The following is a 23499-nucleotide window of genomic DNA, read 5'->3' as shown; positions in this document are numbered from 1 at the left end:
TGGCTATAAGCCTAGTAGTAAAGTTTCTAAATCATACGGCATCTCCGTGTTTAACATTTTGAGCAACTGATAGTCTGTTTTCCAAAGTGGCTGCTCCATTTTACATTCCAACTAGAAGTTCCAGTTTCTTTGCATTTTCACCAACACATGTTACTATTTTCCATTTTAATTATACCCATTATAGTGGATGTAAAGGGACTATTTTACTGTGCTTTTGACTTGTATCTCCCTGAAGATGAATTGTGTAGCATATCTTTTCAAGTACTAACAGGCCATTTGTTATACTGGTTTGTTTCTTATGAAAACCAGTGATATAGAAACATTTACAAAACTCAGGGTGTTTTCCAGTGCTAAGACAATGGTTGTGATGTGCTTTTCTTTGCATACTGATGTATCATAATCTATCTTCTGAATCTTCTGATATTTTGCTCAAGTTCCAAGTGGCTTTGGGCTGCGCATTGTCCATGCCTAAACTCAACAAAACATGCATAAGCTTTGAAAATCATTTAGAATAATGCTATAGTTAAAAACTTTGTGGCAGTTGGGATGTGGCTCAGTGGCAGAGTGCTTGCCTATCATTCAAGAGGCCCTGGGATCCATCCCCAGCACCTCAAACCAAAAGCAAACAAAAAATAATTTGTTAGATCAAGTGTTTTTCTCTAACTCCTTGAGCTGCATATTGCCTGGAACAATTATCTGAATTATATCCTCTTTGGTGGCATTTCCATTTCTTTCAAATTCTTCCCTTGAATAACCCTTCAGGTATTTGAGATTAGAATCATTTTAAAGTGCAAAATTGCTTGGGAATTCTTTCATCTTTACCATAGTGTCAATGGGGGTAAGAAGGAAGTGGCCACATGGACCATATAGAGTATGCCACCAGAATACCTAGTGTTACTGATATCATTGATTTTGTTTTAATGTTTGCTTTTTGTTTTCTATATGTCTCATACTGTTAGGAGCCACAGCAAAAATATTGATACAGGCACCTTTGGATTTTATTGACTGCCAGCCAGCAATTCACATTCATATGGTAATTGGACTCATGCTGTCCAGCTGGGCCCATTTTCAGGACTCAGGTTACTCATGTCACTCTTGTAATGGGAGAGTTCCCATTGGTTGGGAAAGGATGGTAGGAGGGTGTTCCGGGGGAAGGGGAACCCCCCCCCCCCGGCTCAGGTAGAACACACACGTGGCGGACCCACCTGTTAGGGGACGCACACGGCCTCTCTCTAAATAAAACTTTGTCTCAGTTTGACTGGCTTGTGTTTTTGTGCCCAACCGGGTTGCAAGATTGCAAGCCCGTGTGCACTGACAGCTCAGCAGGGGATCGCTCAGCAGGGGTGCCGCAGGCAGTGCTCGGCAGCAGGAGCGGGACTCAACCGGCCCGGGGCCGGGCAGTTTGCGGCATTTTGGTGGCCCTGTACTGGGAACGCCCAAAACTTAAAGGTGAGTAATATCACTCGCCCCTAAGGAAAGGCGACAGAATGGGTATTTCTGTTTTGATTTATTCTGCTCTTATTTCAGGCTCTCTAGCCTTACAATTTTTTCAGATGAGTTGGGATAAATGGCTGACTCAAGGTTTGAAGTTATTCGGCCCTGAGAGAGAGAAAATTGACATAATCATTTTCCTCCTCTCCGTTTCTGTTTCATTTTGTTTTGGCTTTCTTCTATCCTATCTTATTGGGTTACGTTACCTTTATAGTAGATTAGAATCTAGTAAAAAACAAACCGAAAAACTGTTAAGTAAATTGTTAGAGGTCCAAGCCATGGCAGAAAACATATTAGGTCAAGCAAAACAAAAGGTCTCTCAAGCTAGTCAGATAGAAGAAAATTTGAACAAGGCAAGCTCAGGGAAAAAACGGTCGTCAGATAGGGAGGCTGCTACTAACTCCGTTCCACCACCAGAGGGCATAGTTCAACCAACAGCTTTACCTGCCTCCATAGATGATGAACGGAATCCTGAGGCGGGACCCCAAAAACTAGCATGCCCTGTAGTTGAGCAGGGAGAAGAAAAAGAACGAGTTTACCGTGCCTTAGATTTCAAAATAATAAAACAATTAAAGGAAGCTGTAGCAGCCTACGGCCCGGCCGCTCCCTTCACAGTCAGTATGGTCGAATCTATTACCGGCTGGAACTTAACACCAGCTGATTGGGCTAACGTGTGTAATTCTGTGCTAAATAGAGGACAGTATTTATTATGGAAAATTGCCAATGAGGAATTTTGCAAGGAGACAGCTAGGCAAAATGCAGAAGCAGGTTACCCTGAACGAGGCCTGAAAATGTTACTGGGAAAAGAGGAGTTTCAAGAACAAATGCAACAGCTCAGATATGATCCTGGCGTATACGCTCAAGTCACTATAAATGCAATTAAGGCATGGAAAACTTTAAAGGGACAAGGGGATTTTCAAGGTCAACTATCTAAGATAATACAAGGAGTTAATGAGCCCTACGCTGACTTTGTAGCTAGACTTATTGAAGCAGCCTCTGAGACATTTGAAAATACAGAACAGGCAATGCCATTTATAAAACAGCTGGCTTACGATCAAGCAAATCGTTGCTGCAAAGAGGTCATTAGACCGTGGAAACAGGAAGATTTAAACACATATATTAAATTATGTAGAGACATTAATGAACAAGGACAAGTCATGGCAGCTGAAGTAAAACAGGCTTTAAGTACCAAGCCAAAAACATGCTATAATTGCAATCAAGAAGGGCATTTTAAAAGAAATTGCCCCATAGGAGGAGGGTTTAACAAAGCTAGGTATCAAAAGAGTAGAATCCCGGGTATTTGCCCACGATGCCATAGAGGGAGACATTGGGCTAATGAATGCCATTCTCAAACCACCATAGAGGGTATTCCGTTATCAAAAAATGGACAAAGACCAAGTGTCTACCCACGATATCGTGGAGAAAGGCATCAGGCCCCGTTGTCAAAAAACGAATTGGAGGGCCCAATGCCCCGGGGCCCAAAACCACAAATATACGGGGCAATGGAGGAACCCAGCAGCACCATCAAGGTGGTGCCCAGGACGCATTATCCATCAGATCCCTCATCAGACAGACTAGAGGGAGCGCAAGATTGGACATCTGTGCCTCTGCCAGAGCAGTATTAACTCCAGAGATGGGAGTTCAAATCATTCCCACAGGAGTAAAAGGACCTCTTCCCCAGGGAACAGTAGGCTTATTATTAGGACGCAGTTCTTCTACACTTAAAGGACTTATGATAAGTCCTGGGGTAATTGATCCCGATTATGAGGGTGAAATAAAAATCATAGCTAGTTCTCCAAGAGGTATATCAGTAATTTCATCAGGAGATAGAATAGCACAGTTATTAATAATACCAAGCCTACATGATAAATTTTCCAGTTGTAATGTAGAAAGAGGTTCCAAGGGATTAGGCTCCACAGGTGTAGATTGGGCTATGCTATCTTTAAATTTAGATTCTCGCCCTATGCTAAAATTAAATATTCAAGGGCATGATTTTAATGGACTGCTGGACACAGGCACTGACCTCAGCATCATATCTCGCCAGGAATGGCCTAAGCATTGGCCATTACAGCAAGCGACCCAAACGCTTAGAGGCCTAGGAGTGGCAACTAATCCCCATAGAAGTGCAATGGTATTAGATTGGAGGGATCCTGAAGGATGTGAAGGAACTATACAGCCCTATGTATTGGACCATCTCCCCATAAATTTATGGGGACGAGACGTCCTAGATCAATTAGGATTGACATTAACAAATAACATCAATCCTAACGCGCCCACTACTAGGGCAAAACAAGGCTTTAGAAAAGAAAAGAGATTAAGAGATCAAGAACAAGATATAACAGCACCAATTCAAGTAGATCAAGAGATAGATAAACATGGATTGGGTTTTCAAAAAGGGCCACTGAGACAATCAAAATTACTTGGAAATCAGAAAGACCAGTGTGGGTTCCTCAGTGGCCCCTAACTAAAGAAAAGATACAAGTAGCCCATGATCTGGTCAAACAGCAATTAGCGGAAGGACATATACAACCTTCCGTATCTCCCCATAATACTCCCATTTTTGTTATTAAAAAGAAATCTGGTAAATGGAGATTATTACAAGATTTAAGAGCCATTAATAATGAGATGGTTATTATGGGACCTGCTCAATCAGGGATTCCCCAACTGTCTGCTTTACCAAAAACGTGGCATGTTCTAGCTATAGATATTAAAGATTGTTTCTTCTCAATTCCAATTCACCCCGAGGATAGTCCACATTTTGCATTTACTATCCCTGCACTGAATCATGAAGGTCCTGATCAGAGATATGAATGGAAAGTACTCCCTCAAGGGATGGCTAACAGCCCAACTTTGTGCCAAATTTATGTTGATAAAGCAATCCAGCCACTTAGAAATCAAAACCCTGAACTACAGATATTTCACTATATGGATGATGTGTTAATGGCACATAAAGATAAAAACACATTGCTAGAATGTTATGCCACGCTTACAAACTTATTAAAAAATTATAATCTAGAAATAGCAATAGATAAAGTACAATTAAATCTTCCAATTAATTATTTAGGAGTTCTATTATCCTCAACCATGGTCCATCCACCAAAAATTCAAATACGAGTAGATCAACTCAAATCACTTAATGACTTTCAAAAGTTATTGGGAGATATAAATTGGATAAGGCCTTATCTAGGCATACCAACAGGAGAATTAGGACCTTTATTTGATATTTTAAAAGGTCCATCAGATCCAAATTCACCCCGCATGTTAACGCCTGAAGCTAGAAAGGCATTAAAAATCATTGAAACATATATGGAAAATATGCATTTGGATAGAATTGATATAAGTTTGCCTTTATTATTTATTGTATTACCGACAAAAAATATTCCTACAGGGGTATTTTGGCAAGAAGGTCCATTATTATGGATACATTTATCTTATTCTCCTAATACTATTCTTACTAGATATCCTGAGGCTGTAGGGCAATTAATACTCAAAGGAATAAAAGCAGCAAAAGGAGTGTTTGGGATTTCTCCCAATAAAATTATTACTCCATATACTATGGATCAAATTGATGAGTTAGCTAATGAGTTAAATACTTGGGCAATAATCATGTGTAAATCTAGTGTTGCATTTGATAATCACTTGCCATCTAATCCTTTGTTGTCCTTTTGGTCTAAGCATCCTGTAGTTTTTCCAAAAATGACAAGAAAAACCCCTATCATAAATGCTCCAAATATATTCACTGATGGGTCAAATAATGGTACAGCAGCAGTAGTTACTCCTGATCAAACTTTTACATTTTTAGTACCCAAACAATCAGCTCAAAAGGTAGAGCTCAATGCAGTATTGCAAGCTTTTATGATGTTCAAAGATTCTACATTTAATTTATTTTCTGATAGTCAGTATGTAGTTAATGCTATCGTATCTCTTGAAGATGCTGGTAGGATTTCTCCTTCCTCTACTGTTTTCTCTTTGTTTTCTGCTATACAAAGTCTAATCTGGGATAAAAAGGATCCATTCTTTATAGGACATATCAGAGCACATACAGGATTGCCTGGAGCCCTTAGTTTGGGTAATGAACTAGCAGATAAATCTACACATGACATACATATTTTCTCCACAATAGAAGAAGCTATAAATTTTCATAAAAGGTTCCATGTCAATGCTAATACTTTACAAAAACGTTTTAAAATAACTAAAGAACAAGCCAGACATATAATAAAACAATGTCAAAATTGTGTGACATTTTTGCCACAAGTTAATCTTGGAGTCAATCCTAGAGGACTGATACCTAACCATATTTGGCAGATGGACGTCACACACTTGCCAGAATTTGGAAAATTAAAATATTTACATGTTACAGTTGATACTTCTTCTGGATTTTTGATGGGCTCCCTTCATCCCGGAGAAAAAACTAAAGATGTTATAGCTCATTGCTTACAAAATTTTGCCACTGTGGGTGTTCCTAAACAGTTAAAAACCGATAACGGTCCTGGTTACATCTCCAAGTCTTTTAAACAATTTTGCTCATCATTTGGCATTACTCATATAACAGGAATCCCATACAACCCACAGGGACAAGGCATAGTTGAAAGAGCTCATCAAACTATAAAAATGTACTTATTAAAGCAAAGGGAGGGAATTAGTAAGGGGTATATATCCCCCAAAGATAAACTTAAAATAACCCTTTTTACTCTAAACTTTCTAAATTTGGATTCATCAGGACTTAGTGCTGCGGAAAGACATATGTATCCGAAAAATGTACATAAGCCTAAGGTACTTTGGAAAGATATTCTAACAGGACAATGGAAAGGTCCGGACCCAGTAATAGTCTGGAGTCGGGGCTCCGTCTGTGTTTTTCCACAGGAGGAACAGCAACCAATTTGGATTCCAGAGAGATTAACTAAAACAATTTCTACAGAAAAAGAAGATGATTTGACTCAAATCCATAACAGCTGATATCCAGAGTTCCAGCCTGGCTATTCTTGCATCTGCGACAGTGATTTACCACGGTGCCTTTTTCAATATCTATTTTATTATTTGCATTTTTCCCACATCATAAAGTTCTATTTTATTTTATTTTATTTTACCTTATTTTTTAAGCTCATACAAACCTAGGTTAGTGTTTTTCTGATCAGTTTTATTTTTTTGACTGTGTTTTATTTATTTTTTTTTAACTGTAAAGTTTTTAAACATTGCAATGGAGATTTCACCTAGCTATAGCTACAAGGCCTTTATTTATTATTGTCTTATATGTTCTATGTTATGTATGCTGTTTTGTGTTGTATGTCTGTATGTGTGTATGTCCATATTTCATTTATAAGGAGCGCTCATGTATATATAGATACAAGTATTCAAAAAAAAAATTTAGTCACGTGACTTATATGGTTTAATTTACTTTAGGTAAACAGCTGTTATTAAATTTTGTTTTTAAAGGTGGTTAACAGATATGTTTGTTTACTTTCACCTTTCCTTTTCATTATATTTCATAATTCTGTTCAGGATAATGTCTCTTTAGCAACATGGCCATAATTCCCATCTCCATCCCAGTGCCGGTGAAGACTAAGACCAAACTACAACTTTTATGATAGCTATCACTATAAACTGTATAAATTGATACATCAATCAAAATAACTCAATAAGACTGCTCAATCAAGGACTTAATTTACTTTGGGAGGAAATGGACATATTGATAGACTCCTCCAATTTGAACTGCTCAATCAAGGACTTAATTTACCTTGGGAGGAAATGGACATATTGATAGACTCCTCCACTTTGAACTGCTTACACAACTTGTCTGGACTATGTATCACCTATATACATTGTGTTCTATTTGTTGTTACAGCGAACTGGTAGTGCTAAATATCTTAGCCGATGTGTCACCAGTGTTTCCATAGGAGCCGTCAATTGGCTTGGTGTCGTGGCAATTCTGCGTCTTTCTCCCTTCTGCTAGTGATGGTCTAAATTTGGGGGCCAACAGAGGTGAGGCAAGAACCTCACCCCCCCACTGGCACCAAGGTTAAATTTGGGGGCCAACAGAGGTGAGGCAAGAACCTCACCCCCCCACTGGTGCATAGGCCTATTACACAGGTATGGCTATATACTGGACCGGTAGTCAGTGACGGGTATGATTCGGTTACAGTGGTATCAACCTAAGCCAGGAGACTGACGCAATAAGGTCAGTTTTCCCATGACGGGTAAGAACCATATGTGAATTGGACATACCTAACAGGCACGGTCCCTAGCCACATTTGCCTGTTGTTTATTTAAACAGTAGGGGGCAGATGTTAGGAGCCACAGCAAAAATATTGATACAGGCACCTTTGGATTTTATTGACTGCCAGCCAGCAATTCACATTCATATGGTAATTGGACTCATGCTGTCCAGCTGGGCCCATTTTCAGGACTCAGGTTACTCATGTCACTCTTGTAATGGGAGAGTTCCCATTGGTTGGGAAAGGATGGTAGGAGGGTGTTCCGGGGGAAGGGGAACCCCCCCCCCCCCGGCTCAGGTAGAACACACACGTGGCGGACCCACCTGTTAGGGGACGCACACGGCCTCTCTCTAAATAAAACTTTGTCTCAGTTTGACTGGCTTGTGTTTTTGTGCCCAACCGGGTTGCAAGATTGCAAGCCCGTGTGCACTGACAGCTCAGCAGGGGATCGCTCAGCAGGGGTGCCGCAGGCAGTGCTCGGCAGCAGGAGCGGGACTCAACCGGCCCGGGGCCGGGCAGTTTGCGGCATTTTGGTGGCCCTGTACTGGGAACGCCCAAAACTTAAAGGTGAGTAATATCACTCGCCCCTAAGGAAAGGCGACAGAATGGGTATTTCTGTTTTGATTTATTCTGCTCTTATTTCAGGCTCTCTAGCCTTACAATTTTTTCAGATGAGTTGGGATAAATGGCTGACTCAAGGTTTGAAGTTATTCGGCCCTGAGAGAGAGAAAATTGACATAATCATTTTCCTCCTCTCCGTTTCTGTTTCATTTTGTTTTGGCTTTCTTCTATCCTATCTTATTGGGTTACGTTACCTTTATAGTAGATTAGAATCTAGTAAAAAACAAACCGAAAAACTGTTAAGTAAATTGTTAGAGGTCCAAGCCATGGCAGAAAACATATTAGGTCAAGCAAAACAAAAGGTCTCTCAAGCTAGTCAGATAGAAGAAAATTTGAACAAGGCAAGCTCAGGGAAAAAACGGTCGTCAGATAGGGAGGCTGCTACTAACTCCGTTCCACCACCAGAGGGCATAGTTCAACCAACAGCTTTACCTGCCTCCATAGATGATGAACGGAATCCTGAGGCGGGACCCCAAAAACTAGCATGCCCTGTAGTTGAGCAGGGAGAAGAAAAAGAACGAGTTTACCGTGCCTTAGATTTCAAAATAATAAAACAATTAAAGGAAGCTGTAGCAGCCTACGGCCCGGCCGCTCCCTTCACAGTCAGTATGGTCGAATCTATTACCGGCTGGAACTTAACACCAGCTGATTGGGCTAACGTGTGTAATTCTGTGCTAAATAGAGGACAGTATTTATTATGGAAAATTGCCAATGAGGAATTTTGCAAGGAGACAGCTAGGCAAAATGCAGAAGCAGGTTACCCTGAACGAGGCCTGAAAATGTTACTGGGAAAAGAGGAGTTTCAAGAACAAATGCAACAGCTCAGATATGATCCTGGCGTATACGCTCAAGTCACTATAAATGCAATTAAGGCATGGAAAACTTTAAAGGGACAAGGGGATTTTCAAGGTCAACTATCTAAGATAATACAAGGAGTTAATGAGCCCTACGCTGACTTTGTAGCTAGACTTATTGAAGCAGCCTCTGAGACATTTGAAAATACAGAACAGGCAATGCCATTTATAAAACAGCTGGCTTACGATCAAGCAAATCGTTGCTGCAAAGAGGTCATTAGACCGTGGAAACAGGAAGATTTAAACACATATATTAAATTATGTAGAGACATTAATGAACAAGGACAAGTCATGGCAGCTGAAGTAAAACAGGCTTTAAGTACCAAGCCAAAAACATGCTATAATTGCAATCAAGAAGGGCATTTTAAAAGAAATTGCCCCATAGGAGGAGGGTTTAACAAAGCTAGGTATCAAAAGAGTAGAATCCCGGGTATTTGCCCACGATGCCATAGAGGGAGACATTGGGCTAATGAATGCCATTCTCAAACCACCATAGAGGGTATTCCGTTATCAAAAAATGGACAAAGACCAAGTGTCTACCCACGATATCGTGGAGAAAGGCATCAGGCCCCGTTGTCAAAAAACGAATTGGAGGGCCCAATGCCCCGGGGCCCAAAACCACAAATATACGGGGCAATGGAGGAACCCAGCAGCACCATCAAGGTGGTGCCCAGGACGCATTATCCATCAGATCCCTCATCAGACAGACTAGAGGGAGCGCAAGATTGGACATCTGTGCCTCTGCCAGAGCAGTATTAACTCCAGAGATGGGAGTTCAAATCATTCCCACAGGAGTAAAAGGACCTCTTCCCCAGGGAACAGTAGGCTTATTATTAGGACGCAGTTCTTCTACACTTAAAGGACTTATGATAAGTCCTGGGGTAATTGATCCCGATTATGAGGGTGAAATAAAAATCATAGCTAGTTCTCCAAGAGGTATATCAGTAATTTCATCAGGAGATAGAATAGCACAGTTATTAATAATACCAAGCCTACATGATAAATTTTCCAGTTGTAATGTAGAAAGAGGTTCCAAGGGATTAGGCTCCACAGGTGTAGATTGGGCTATGCTATCTTTAAATTTAGATTCTCGCCCTATGCTAAAATTAAATATTCAAGGGCATGATTTTAATGGACTGCTGGACACAGGCACTGACCTCAGCATCATATCTCGCCAGGAATGGCCTAAGCATTGGCCATTACAGCAAGCGACCCAAACGCTTAGAGGCCTAGGAGTGGCAACTAATCCCCATAGAAGTGCAATGGTATTAGATTGGAGGGATCCTGAAGGATGTGAAGGAACTATACAGCCCTATGTATTGGACCATCTCCCCATAAATTTATGGGGACGAGACGTCCTAGATCAATTAGGATTGACATTAACAAATAACATCAATCCTAACGCGCCCACTACTAGGGCAAAACAAGGCTTTAGAAAAGAAAAGAGATTAAGAGATCAAGAACAAGATATAACAGCACCAATTCAAGTAGATCAAGAGATAGATAAACATGGATTGGGTTTTCAAAAAGGGCCACTGAGACAATCAAAATTACTTGGAAATCAGAAAGACCAGTGTGGGTTCCTCAGTGGCCCCTAACTAAAGAAAAGATACAAGTAGCCCATGATCTGGTCAAACAGCAATTAGCGGAAGGACATATACAACCTTCCGTATCTCCCCATAATACTCCCATTTTTGTTATTAAAAAGAAATCTGGTAAATGGAGATTATTACAAGATTTAAGAGCCATTAATAATGAGATGGTTATTATGGGACCTGCTCAATCAGGGATTCCCCAACTGTCTGCTTTACCAAAAACGTGGCATGTTCTAGCTATAGATATTAAAGATTGTTTCTTCTCAATTCCAATTCACCCCGAGGATAGTCCACATTTTGCATTTACTATCCCTGCACTGAATCATGAAGGTCCTGATCAGAGATATGAATGGAAAGTACTCCCTCAAGGGATGGCTAACAGCCCAACTTTGTGCCAAATTTATGTTGATAAAGCAATCCAGCCACTTAGAAATCAAAACCCTGAACTACAGATATTTCACTATATGGATGATGTGTTAATGGCACATAAAGATAAAAACACATTGCTAGAATGTTATGCCACGCTTACAAACTTATTAAAAAATTATAATCTAGAAATAGCAATAGATAAAGTACAATTAAATCTTCCAATTAATTATTTAGGAGTTCTATTATCCTCAACCATGGTCCTTCCACCAAAAATTCAAATACGAGTAGATCAACTCAAATCACTTAATGACTTTCAAAAGTTATTGGGAGATATAAATTGGATAAGGCCTTATCTAGGCATACCAACAGGAGAATTAGGACCTTTATTTGATATTTTAAAAGGTCCATCAGATCCAAATTCACCCCGCATGTTAACGCCTGAAGCTAGAAAGGCATTAAAAATCATTGAAACATATATGGAAAATATGCATTTGGATAGAATTGATATAAGTTTGCCTTTATTATTTATTGTATTACCGACAAAAAATATTCCTACAGGGGTATTTTGGCAAGAAGGTCCATTATTATGGATACATTTATCTTATTCTCCTAATACTATTCTTACTAGATATCCTGAGGCTGTAGGGCAATTAATACTCAAAGGAATAAAAGCAGCAAAAGGAGTGTTTGGGATTTCTCCCAATAAAATTATTACTCCATATACTATGGATCAAATTGATGAGTTAGCTAATGAGTTAAATACTTGGGCAATAATCATGTGTAAATCTAGTGTTGCATTTGATAATCACTTGCCATCTAATCCTTTGTTGTCCTTTTGGTCTAAGCATCCTGTAGTTTTTCCAAAAATGACAAGAAAAACCCCTATCATAAATGCTCCAAATATATTCACTGATGGGTCAAATAATGGTACAGCAGCAGTAGTTACTCCTGATCAAACTTTTACATTTTTAGTACCCAAACAATCAGCTCAAAAGGTAGAGCTCAATGCAGTATTGCAAGCTTTTATGATGTTCAAAGATTCTACATTTAATTTATTTTCTGATAGTCAGTATGTAGTTAATGCTATCGTATCTCTTGAAGATGCTGGTAGGATTTCTCCTTCCTCTACTGTTTTCTCTTTGTTTTCTGCTATACAAAGTCTAATCTGGGATAAAAAGGATCCATTCTTTATAGGACATATCAGAGCACATACAGGATTGCCTGGAGCCCTTAGTTTGGGTAATGAACTAGCAGATAAATCTACACATGACATACATATTTTCTCCACAATAGAAGAAGCTATAAATTTTCATAAAAGGTTCCATGTCAATGCTAATACTTTACAAAAACGTTTTAAAATAACTAAAGAACAAGCCAGACATATAATAAAACAATGTCAAAATTGTGTGACATTTTTGCCACAAGTTAATCTTGGAGTCAATCCTAGAGGACTGATACCTAACCATATTTGGCAGATGGACGTCACACACTTGCCAGAATTTGGAAAATTAAAATATTTACATGTTACAGTTGATACTTCTTCTGGATTTTTGATGGGCTCCCTTCATCCCGGAGAAAAAACTAAAGATGTTATAGCTCATTGCTTACAAAATTTTGCCACTGTGGGTGTTCCTAAACAGTTAAAAACCGATAACGGTCCTGGTTACATCTCCAAGTCTTTTAAACAATTTTGCTCATCATTTGGCATTACTCATATAACAGGAATCCCATACAACCCACAGGGACAAGGCATAGTTGAAAGAGCTCATCAAACTATAAAAATGTACTTATTAAAGCAAAGGGAGGGAATTAGTAAGGGGTATATATCCCCCAAAGATAAACTTAAAATAACCCTTTTTACTCTAAACTTTCTAAATTTGGATTCATCAGGACTTAGTGCTGCGGAAAGACATATGTATCCGAAAAATGTACATAAGCCTAAGGTACTTTGGAAAGATATTCTAACAGGACAATGGAAAGGTCCGGACCCAGTAATAGTCTGGAGTCGGGGCTCCGTCTGTGTTTTTCCACAGGAGGAACAGCAACCAATTTGGATTCCAGAGAGATTAACTAAAACAATTTCTACAGAAAAAGAAGATGATTTGACTCAAATCCATAACAGCTGATATCCAGAGTTCCAGCCTGGCTATTCTTGCATCTGCGACAGTGATTTACCACGGTGCCTTTTTCAATATCTATTTTATTATTTGCATTTTTCCCACATCATAAAGTTCTATTTTATTTTATTTTATTTTACCTTATTTTTTAAGCTCATACAAACCTAGGTTAGTGTTTTTCTGATCAGTTTTATTTTTTTGACTGTGTTTTATTTATTTTTTTTTAACTGTAAAGTTTTTAAACATTGCAATGGAGATTTCACCTAGCTATAGCTACAAGGCCTTTATTTATTATTGTCTTATATGTTCTATGTTATGTATGCTGTTTTGTGTTGTATGTCTGTATGTGTGTATGTCCATATTTCATTTATAAGGAGCGCTCATGTATATATAGATACAAGTATTCAAAAAAAAAATTTAGTCACGTGACTTATATGGTTTAATTTACTTTAGGTAAACAGCTGTTATTAAATTTTGTTTTTAAAGGTGGTTAACAGATATGTTTGTTTACTTTCACCTTTCCTTTTCATTATATTTCATAATTCTGTTCAGGATAATGTCTCTTTAGCAACATGGCCATAATTCCCATCTCCATCCCAGTGCCGGTGAAGACTAAGACCAAACTACAACTTTTATGATAGCTATCACTATAAACTGTATAAATTGATACATCAATCAAAATAACTCAATAAGACTGCTCAATCAAGGACTTAATTTACTTTGGGAGGAAATGGACATATTGATAGACTCCTCCAATTTGAACTGCTCAATCAAGGACTTAATTTACCTTGGGAGGAAATGGACATATTGATAGACTCCTCCACTTTGAACTGCTTACACAACTTGTCTGGACTATGTATCACCTATATACATTGTGTTCTATTTGTTGTTACAGCGAACTGGTAGTGCTAAATATCTTAGCCGATGTGTCACCAGTGTTTCCATAGGAGCCGTCAATTGGCTTGGTGTCGTGGCAATTCTGCGTCTTTCTCCCTTCTGCTAGTGATGGTCTAAATTTGGGGGCCAACAGAGGTGAGGCAAGAACCTCACCCCCCCACTGGCACCAAGGTTAAATTTGGGGGCCAACAGAGGTGAGGCAAGAACCTCACCCCCCCACTGGTGCATAGGCCTATTACACAGGTATGGCTATATACTGGACCGGTAGTCAGTGACGGGTATGATTCGGTTACAGTGGTATCAACCTAAGCCAGGAGACTGACGCAATAAGGTCAGTTTTCCCATGACGGGTAAGAACCATATGTGAATTGGACATACCTAACAGGCACGGTCCCTAGCCACATTTGCCTGTTGTTTATTTAAACAGTAGGGGGCAGATGTTAGGAGCCACAGCAAAAATATTGATACAGGCACCTTTGGATTTTATTGACTGCCAGCCAGCAATTCACATTCATATGGTAATTGGACTCATGCTGTCCAGCTGGGCCCATTTTCAGGACTCAGGTTACTCATGTCACTCTTGTAATGGGAGAGTTCCCATTGGTTGGGAAAGGATGGTAGGAGGGTGTTCCGGGGGAAGGGGAACCCCCCCCCCCCCCCCCCCCCGGCTCAGGTAGAACACACACGTGGCGGACCCACCTGTTAGGGGACGCACACGGCCTCTCTCTAAATAAAACTTTGTCTCAGTTTGACTGGCTTGTGTTTTTGTGCCCAACCGGGTTGCAAGATTGCAAGCCCGTGTGCACTGACAGCTCAGCAGGGGATCGCTCAGCAGGGGTGCCGCAGGCAGTGCTCGGCAGCAGGAGCAGGACTCAACCGGCCCGGGGCCGGGCAGTTTGCGGCATCATACTTTTTGTTCTTCTGTTCTTCCTTTACAGCTTTCTTTTGCAATAATGAATAGTTTCTAGTTTAATACTAATTCCTTAATGATTATTTCACTATATCTTGAGTTCTTTTCTTATTGACTGATCTAGTACTTACAGTAAACATCTTTTTTATTCTTCTTATTTGATATAATTAGTTATACATGAGAGTAGAATGTATTTTTAAAAATATTTATTTCTTAGTTTTAGGTGGACACAAATATGCTTATTTTACATTTATGTGGTGCTGAGGATTGAACCTAGTGCCCTGTGCATGCTAGGCGAGCACTCTACCACTGAGCCATAACTCCAGTCTGAGAGTAGAATGTATTTTGACATACATATATGGAGTATAACTTCTTATTCTTCTGGTGGTACCTGATGTAGAATTACATTGGTTGTATAATCACATATACACAGGATAGTAATGTCCAATTCATTCTACTATTTTTCCAATTCCCATTCCCCCTCCCTTCCCTTCATTCCCCTTTTTCTAATTAGAAGTACTTCTGTTCTTTCCTAGGTTTCACCCCCACTCATTGTGAAATTAGCATTTGCATATCAAAGAAAACATTTAGCATGTGGTTTAGGGAATGGTTTATTTCACCTAGCATGATATTCTCCAGTTCCATCCATTTACCAGCAAATGCCATAATGTCATTCTTTTTATGGTTGAGTAATATTCCATTGTGTGTGTGTGTGTGTGTGTATGTATGTATATATGTGTGTGTGTATATATATATATATCTCACATTTTCTTTATCCATTCATCTGCTGACGGGTACCTAGGTTGATTACATAATTTAGCTATTGTGAATTGAGCTGCTATAAACATTGATGTTGCTGTGTCACTGTAATGCTGATTTTCAATCCTTTGGGTATAAACCAAGGGGTGGGAATAACTGGGTCAAATAGTGGATGCATTCCAAGTTTTCTGAGCAATCTCTATACTGCTTTCTATAGTGGTTGCACCAATTTGCAGTCTACCAGCAATGTAGGATTGTACGTTTTCCCCCCACATCAACATTTACTGTTGCTTGTATTTTTGATAATTGCCATTCTGACTAGATTGAGATGCAATCTCAGTGTAGTTTCAACTTGCATTTCTCTAATTGTTAGAGATGTTGTACATTTTTTCATATATTTGTTGACCAATCGTTTTTCTTCTTCTGTGAAGAAGAGTTCAGTCCCTCAGTCCATTTATTGATTGAATTATTTGTTTTTTTTTTGGTGTTACATTTTTGAATTCTTTATGTATCCTGGAGATTAAATGCTCCAGCTGAAGTGCAGGTGGCAAAGATTTTCTCCTATTCTGTGGGCTGTCTCTTCATGTTCTTGATTGTTTTCTTGCCGTGAAGAAGCTTTTTAGTTTGATACAATCCCATTTATTGATTCTTCATTTTACTTCTTATGCCTCTTACAATCTATATCAGGTTTATATTAACTTAAATCCAATAAGATACAGAAACTTTTTTCCTATGTAACTCTATTCCCCTTCCTTTTTGTGCTATTATTGATATGCATATTATATCTATGTGTAACTCCACATACATTATTATAATTGTTAATTTATATAATTTATCTTTTAAATAAGCTGAGAGAAGAAAGGAGAGTATATATATATGTATTTAGAGCTTGTTATATCTACTTTCTTATTCACCTTTCTTTTAAAAAATTATTTATTTATTCTAATTTGTTATATATGACAGCAGAATGCATTTAATTTATTTACCTTTCTTTTTTCACCTTTCTTGATTCTCCTCATTTGTTCCCATGGATTCACACCAGTATTTGATGATATTATTTCCTTAAATACAACTTTGGTCTCATATACCTCCTTTGAGCTCTTATTGCCAAATATATTACATTTCTATATATTATAGGCCTATCAATATAACTGTTTGTGTGTAGCTTTATACAACTGCTCTTTAGTTCAGTTAGGAAAAGAAAGGAGAAAAAATATGTAATTATATTCTCTTTTAGAATTACCTACATAATTATTTTTATTGGAACTCTTTGCCTCCTCCCCCATTTCTTTTCAGATCCAAATTACTATCTGGCATCTGGCATCACTTGCTTTCAGCCTGAAGAAGTTATTTTAGTTTTTCCTGTAAAGCAGTTCTGCTACGAATAATTTCTCTTTGCTTCTGTTTATAGGGTAATGGTTTTATTTTGCCATAATTATATATATTTTCTAGCACTAGGGATTGAAACCAGGGGCTTGTGCATACTAGCCAAGTATTATACCATTGAGCTACATACATCCCTTGTCCCTCTTTTGAGATAGGGTCTTGCTAAGTTACCCAGGCTGGCCTAGAACTCGAGATTCTCCTGCATCTGCCTCCCAAGTTGCTGGGATAAGAGTCATGTCCCATTGTTCCCATCTTTTGCCTTCATTTTTGAAAAATAACTCTCCTGTATATGAGATTCTAGGTGACAGAGTTTTACCTCAGCACTTTGAGTATGTTGCACACTGTCTTCTTGCCTCTATTATCTCTGATGTGATTTCAGCTGTTAATTTTATTGGGGATTCTTTGTATGTGATGAATTGTTTTCTCTTGCTGTTTTAAAGTTTTTTGTTTGGTTGGTTTTTTTTTTTTTTTTGCTTTTGTCTTTAAACAGTTTGCTGTGATATGTCTGGGTAAGGATCTCTTTTGGTTTACCTTACTTGGAGCTCATTAAGCTTTAAAAAAAAACATATTTTTTAGTTGTAGATGGACACGATACCTTTATTTTTATGTGGTTCTGAGAATTGAACCCAGTGCTTCACACATGCGCAAGCGCTCTATCACTGAGCCACAACCCCAGCCCTCATTAAGTTTTTTTTTATGTATAGGTTCATGTTTGTTTGTTTGTTTTAATCAAGTTTGGGGAAGTTTTCAACCTATATATTTCTGAATATTTTTTACATTAAGCAAGAATGTTCTTTTTGTAAAAAGCTTTTTATAATCTTCAAAATAATCTTCATTTATCAACAAACTTTTCATTGTATTCATTTAACAAATTAACAGTGTTAAACTATACAACACTACTTTGTCAAATCCCAAGTACTCAAATGAACCAAAAAACTGCTTTGGAGCATTGAAAGAAAAGAAAAAAAGGCTAAGAAAGGCCAACAAATATATTTTAGAAGCAGTTAAGGGGGATTGTTGGAATAGGGGTGGGAGCTTAGATTCTTGAGCACCATCAGATTTCCTCAAGGTTCAGAGGAGTTTTTCCACAAATTCTTTATTATTATTTTTTTGGTACCAGGGATTGAAACCAGGGTTGCTTAACCACTGAGCTACATCCCCAGCCTCTTTGTTAAAATATATATATTGTTTATTGTTATGATCTTACTAAGTTGTTTAAGGCCTTGCAAAATTCCTAAGGCTGGCTTTGAATTTATAATCCTCCTGTCTCAGCCTCCTAAGCCGCTGGGATTACAGGCATCCACCACTGCACCTGGCCTCACAAATTCATTTTTAATATGAGAGATTAAAACTAAGGAATCAAGCCAGGCACAGTGGTGGATGCCTGTAATCCCAGCAACTTGGGAGGCTAAGGCAGGAGGATCAAGAGTTCAAAGCCAGCCTCAGCCACATCAAGGTGCTAATAAGCAACTCAGTGAGACCCTGTCTCTAAATAAAATACAAAAAAGGGCTGCAATGTGGCTCAGTGGTTGAGGGCCCCTCAGTTCAATCCCTGGTACCCAAAACAAAACAAAACAAAACAAAACAACAAAACCCCTAAGTGGGTTTGGGCTGTAGCTCAGTGGCAGAGTGCTTGCCTAGCATGTGTAAGGCACTGGGTTTGATCCTCAGCACCACATAAAAATAAATAAAAGCATTCTGCCCCTTTACAATTACAATAAATAAATAAATAAAATAATAAAAAAAAACCCTAAAGAATCAGAGGAACCTGTACTTTGGGATATTAACCAGGTAATCCAAATTCCTAGATTGTGGATGAAGTAAGTAAAAGAGGGAGAGAAAGTGGAGAAGAGGCAGAAAAGAAGAATCAAGAAGCACAGAGGGAAAACATTGTGTCCAGAGGAAATGAAGTCATAAACTCTTTGAATATTTTTACCATTGTTTTACTTATTGTTCTCATGGAGCTACAAGCTTCCTTAGTTGCTCACCACCAAAATTTCTATTGTTTTTGATAGCACCTTTGACTTGAACTTCCCTAAATTCTGTGCCCAATAAAGTCAGTCCCCTTAGGGGGGGGCTACATTTCTGTAGCCTGCCTCTCCCCTAGGTATAATTTCTATACTGTTGTTTGGAACTTAGGGATAGGAATAGTAGCTCATTTCTGAGGGATTCTACAAGTAGGGTTCTAAACAGAGGCAGTATTGAATTCAATATCCTATGAGTAGATGGGTTAGGGTAGCCAGGCCTGCCCTGAAGTAGGCATAAAGCTTCTATCCTACATATAGGTACTTTGTGGAAAAAGGGATCCCCAGACCTCTTTGCTGTTGTTGCCTGAAATAGAACTTTAGCAACATGGAGCTAAGGAGGATGAAATATCCTGAAGACTTGCTTTTACTTGGAGGAGACCATAGCTGTAAATTGAGAGCTGGGTGGTTAAGGAAAGGGAAATGGTCATAGCACAAATGCCATGGATTTTTGTTGTTCTCACTGGGATTTAGTAGATTTTCCTGAATAAATGTTTCCTCATTTGCTGTATGCCCTTAGGATAGTTTCCAGAGAATTTTTATGCTTGTTTATAAATTTCACCAGTTGTGGTTGTTTTGCTGGGAAGAGTCCATGAGGTTACTTAAGCTGTCATTCTGAAAGTGATTCTCCACTTCTCTCTTGACCTAACACATTACATTATGGCCAATTCTAAAATTTTCCCTAAATCAATGTTTTTCCCCCAATGAGCTGTCTACTGTTAGTACTCTAATTCAAGCCCTTGCAATATTTCTGGATCATACAAGATTTTCTTAACTTGTGTTCTAGACTTCCAGTTTCTCAATACTTCACTTTGTTCTATATTACTCCCAGACACATCTTTTATATATATATATTTTGCTGAGTTCACCTTGTTCCTCAGAAACCTTACACATCTTTACCTTACTAACAAAATAAAGTTCAAACTTCTTGGACCTTTAGTAATCCAACTTTGGCTTACCCTTCCAACTGAATCCTCTACTACTATCCTAGTCCAAATTATGTTTATCTATAAAATTGTCATCTCTGCCTTTGTTCCTGCTGTTCCATCTATCTGAAATCCTCCTACTTATCTCTATCAAAATCCTCCCTGTTGTTCAGGACCTATTCAGACATAATTTTTTTTTTTTTTTTTTTTTTTACCCCAGCCGGAAGAGTGTTTTACTTTCTCTTAATTACTGTGGTTCTTAAAGCCCAGGTTTCTTTATTCCTTGTATGAAAAACCCTCACTTATGTTTTATCTTCCCCTTTAGACAAGACATTCTTCAAAGGCAAAGCTCATATATTACCCATGATATCGAGTGGATAGGTTTCACACAGTAGACATTTAATACAAAGCTGATAATTTCAGGGGTTTATTAGTTGGGCCTCTGAGGAGTTTTAGTTACTTACTCGTTCTTTTAACTGGATTACTTCTTTGTCTTTTTGTTGTTTCCATTGTCTAAACTTCTCAGCATCCTCTTTCATCTGACGCATTAACTGTACTCGCTGGTTTTTCATCATCTGTAAAAACAAAAACCAGTACAAGTATTAGTCACATGTACTTTATTCTAGGCTGATATGCAGATGGATATAATTATCATTAATAAGAAAGAAAGCCCAGAGCTAAGCTAAGAAGGCCACCAACAGATTTTCTGTTAGGCTTGCAATACCCCTCTTGCTATGTTTGCACAGGGTTTCCAAGTATAGACTATACAAATGAATACTCTGAAGAAATAAAAGAAAAATATACCTACAAGCTAAAACCAGCCCTGAATTCATTGTAGAAATGAAAAGTTCAAGGAAATGTTTATTAAGCCTCAAGGACAAAACTACTTAGCAACCACTATATTCCAAAGATATCTGTGCAAGAGACCTCTAAACACCACTTTCCATATGCTACAAGTTAAACATTCAACAGCTGAAAATATTCTTCAGGTATCTGTCATCTTGCCACTACTTTACAAAATTATGCCACATGATCATGGAAGATGATCAGGATATTATCACTAAATATTGAAATATGTTTTTCTTTTTTTTTCAGAGAATCTAACATTAAACTTTGAATGTAAAAAAGAAAAGAAATTAAATGTCAAAGCAAGGTTTTATTCAGATTCTAGATGACAACCAGCACAATGGCCTATAAAAGGGACATTTATGGAGATTTTCACACTTGAAGTAAAAACACTCCATAGTATAATTTGAAATGGAACATCTATGTATGTTCCAATGCAGTAAATTTAAGGATGAGAGTTTATTACCCGTATCTCCTGGTTCAGTTTGGAGACAGTATGCTCTGTGGATTCCTTCAGTTTCAGAAGTTTGGATTGTTCATTTAGTTTCTTCTTCAAATCAGCTATTTGATTCTCCAGCTCCTGGAGACGTTTGCGGCGACGCTCACTCAACCTAAACACAGATACAGTAGGAGTGAAGGCTACCAACAGCAAAGCCAGACTCCAAAAGATATGAGACTTCTAGGTGTACAACCCTGATATATGTAAATAGTCATCTTTAAAATAACAAATACCAAGCTGGGCATGGTGGCCCACGCCTATAATCCCAGTGGCTCAGGAGGCTGAGGCAGGGGGATTGAGAGTTCAAAGTCAGCCTCAGCAATGTCAAGGCACTAAGCAACTCGGTGAGACCCTGTCTCTAAATAAAATAGGGCTATGGATGTGGCTCAGTGGTTGAGTGCTGCTGAGTGAAATCCCTGGCACCAAAAAATAAATAAATAAAAATATACCACCCAAACAACCCAAACTGTCTCAATAATAAGAGTTTAATACCAGAGTAAAACAACATAATTTTTGAGTATGCAAAAATGAACTGCTTCAATATATCCCATCCTACAACTTTCTGCCAAAAGGATGTTCTGTGAAGGTATTTCGCTTCATGTTGGCGGAAAGGAATTATTCTGACAATTATTACACAAGTCTGAGACAGAAAGTAAATATTCAGCATAACTTTTAAGAACATGAGCTTTAGATTCATACAGAGATAAAACAGTCACTGGGTAAAATGAAGGTAGAGTAGCCAATAAGCAGGAGTTGAAAGGAGAGAAGGAGGTTATGGTTATCTTAGTTTTATTCTTAACTGATTAAGAGATGGTTCGATTGATTTTTTTCAATCACTAGCCTGGTTATTAATTCTATTCACAAGCTAAATTACCATCAGTGCAGGGGGAAAGAAATTGCTACTATCCACTAGATCTGATAATCTTTTAAAAGCCAGCTCACACATTAACATTTTATGCATCCTTCCTTGATCATGCCATCTTAAATTCTCATCCTGCTTCTGAAACCTTAACACAATTACTGCCTAAGAAATTAATCTGGCTAATTATATGCTATGTTATGGCATTCTTTCATTGTCATCATGAGATGTTATGTAAAATCTCAATTACTTTTCTTGTGTTTATATCCCTTTCCCACACTAGGTTTAAATACTTTGGTGGCAATAAATGTCTCCTATTTCTCTATTCCCTCTAAAGCTTTTCATACATAGTAGGGACTTAACATTTATTGATTTTATTCTTACTTAGCTTGGTTGACATCCTTCTTTGCTGTCTGAAGTTCAAGAACCAATTCTTCCTTTTCCTTTTGCAGACTGATGACTTCCAATTCCAGATTTTTTATGTTATCCTAGAAAGGTCATAAGTCAGAGGGAAAGAAAGGCATTATATGGCAGAGGAAGAATATCATTTCAACATTCCATCTTTCCAGGAACTATGAATTAAATTTTAGCACTTCACTTATACACTAAAAACATTTGTTCTTAATTCAATGGAGATTAAAATTGTATAGTAGGCAAAGTATGGGCTTGGAATCCAGCAACACTTATTATCTAAAGTATCTTATTGAAAGTCACTACTTTTAGCCTTAGTTTCTGTGCAGAAAAGAGTTAAGAGAGCAGGCCTGACACTGCTATCCTTAAAAAAAGATAGCTTGGGGCTGGGGATGTGGCTCAAGCGGTAATATGCTCGCCTGGCATGCGTGGGGCACTGGGTTCGATCCTCAGCACCACATAAAATAAAATAAAGATGTTGTGTCCGCCGAAAACTGAAAAATAAATATTAAAAAATTCTCTCTCTGGGTATATGTTTGGGAACTAACATTCTTGTAGGGTTCCTGCCATTTCCGAGCTGATAACAGAGGCTCATCCATGCCTAAACTATGCAAACCATGTGATTTACCCTGAACACCTGCCTTCTTTTTCCAAGTGTAGAATTTTGGTACACACAAAGCAGAGGTAAAAGTCTTAGACTCTGAGGTTCAGGGCTTCCCTGGT

General features: G+C 38.3%; 1 protein-coding gene across 1 annotated transcript in view; it reads right to left on the bottom strand.

Annotated features, from left to right (window-relative positions):
- Positions 1-23499, bottom strand: part of Kif4a (kinesin family member 4A) — a 143121-nt gene that overhangs the window by 49324 nt on the left and 70298 nt on the right. The window contains exons 16-18 of the mRNA XM_026399977.2: positions 22750-22853; positions 21474-21618; positions 20626-20736 (exon numbers count right to left, since the gene is read on the bottom strand). Of these exons, the coding sequence (XP_026255762.2) occupies positions 20626-20736; positions 21474-21618; positions 22750-22853 (360 nt within the window). The remainder of the gene's footprint in view (positions 1-20625; positions 20737-21473; positions 21619-22749; positions 22854-23499) is intronic.

Source organism: Urocitellus parryii, chromosome X (assembly GCF_045843805.1).
Source record: "Urocitellus parryii isolate mUroPar1 chromosome X, mUroPar1.hap1, whole genome shotgun sequence".
Taxonomy (NCBI): domain Eukaryota; kingdom Metazoa; phylum Chordata; class Mammalia; order Rodentia; family Sciuridae; genus Urocitellus; species Urocitellus parryii.
Note: the sequence above shows the minus strand (reverse complement) of the source record. Positions and strands in the feature narration are given on the sequence as shown.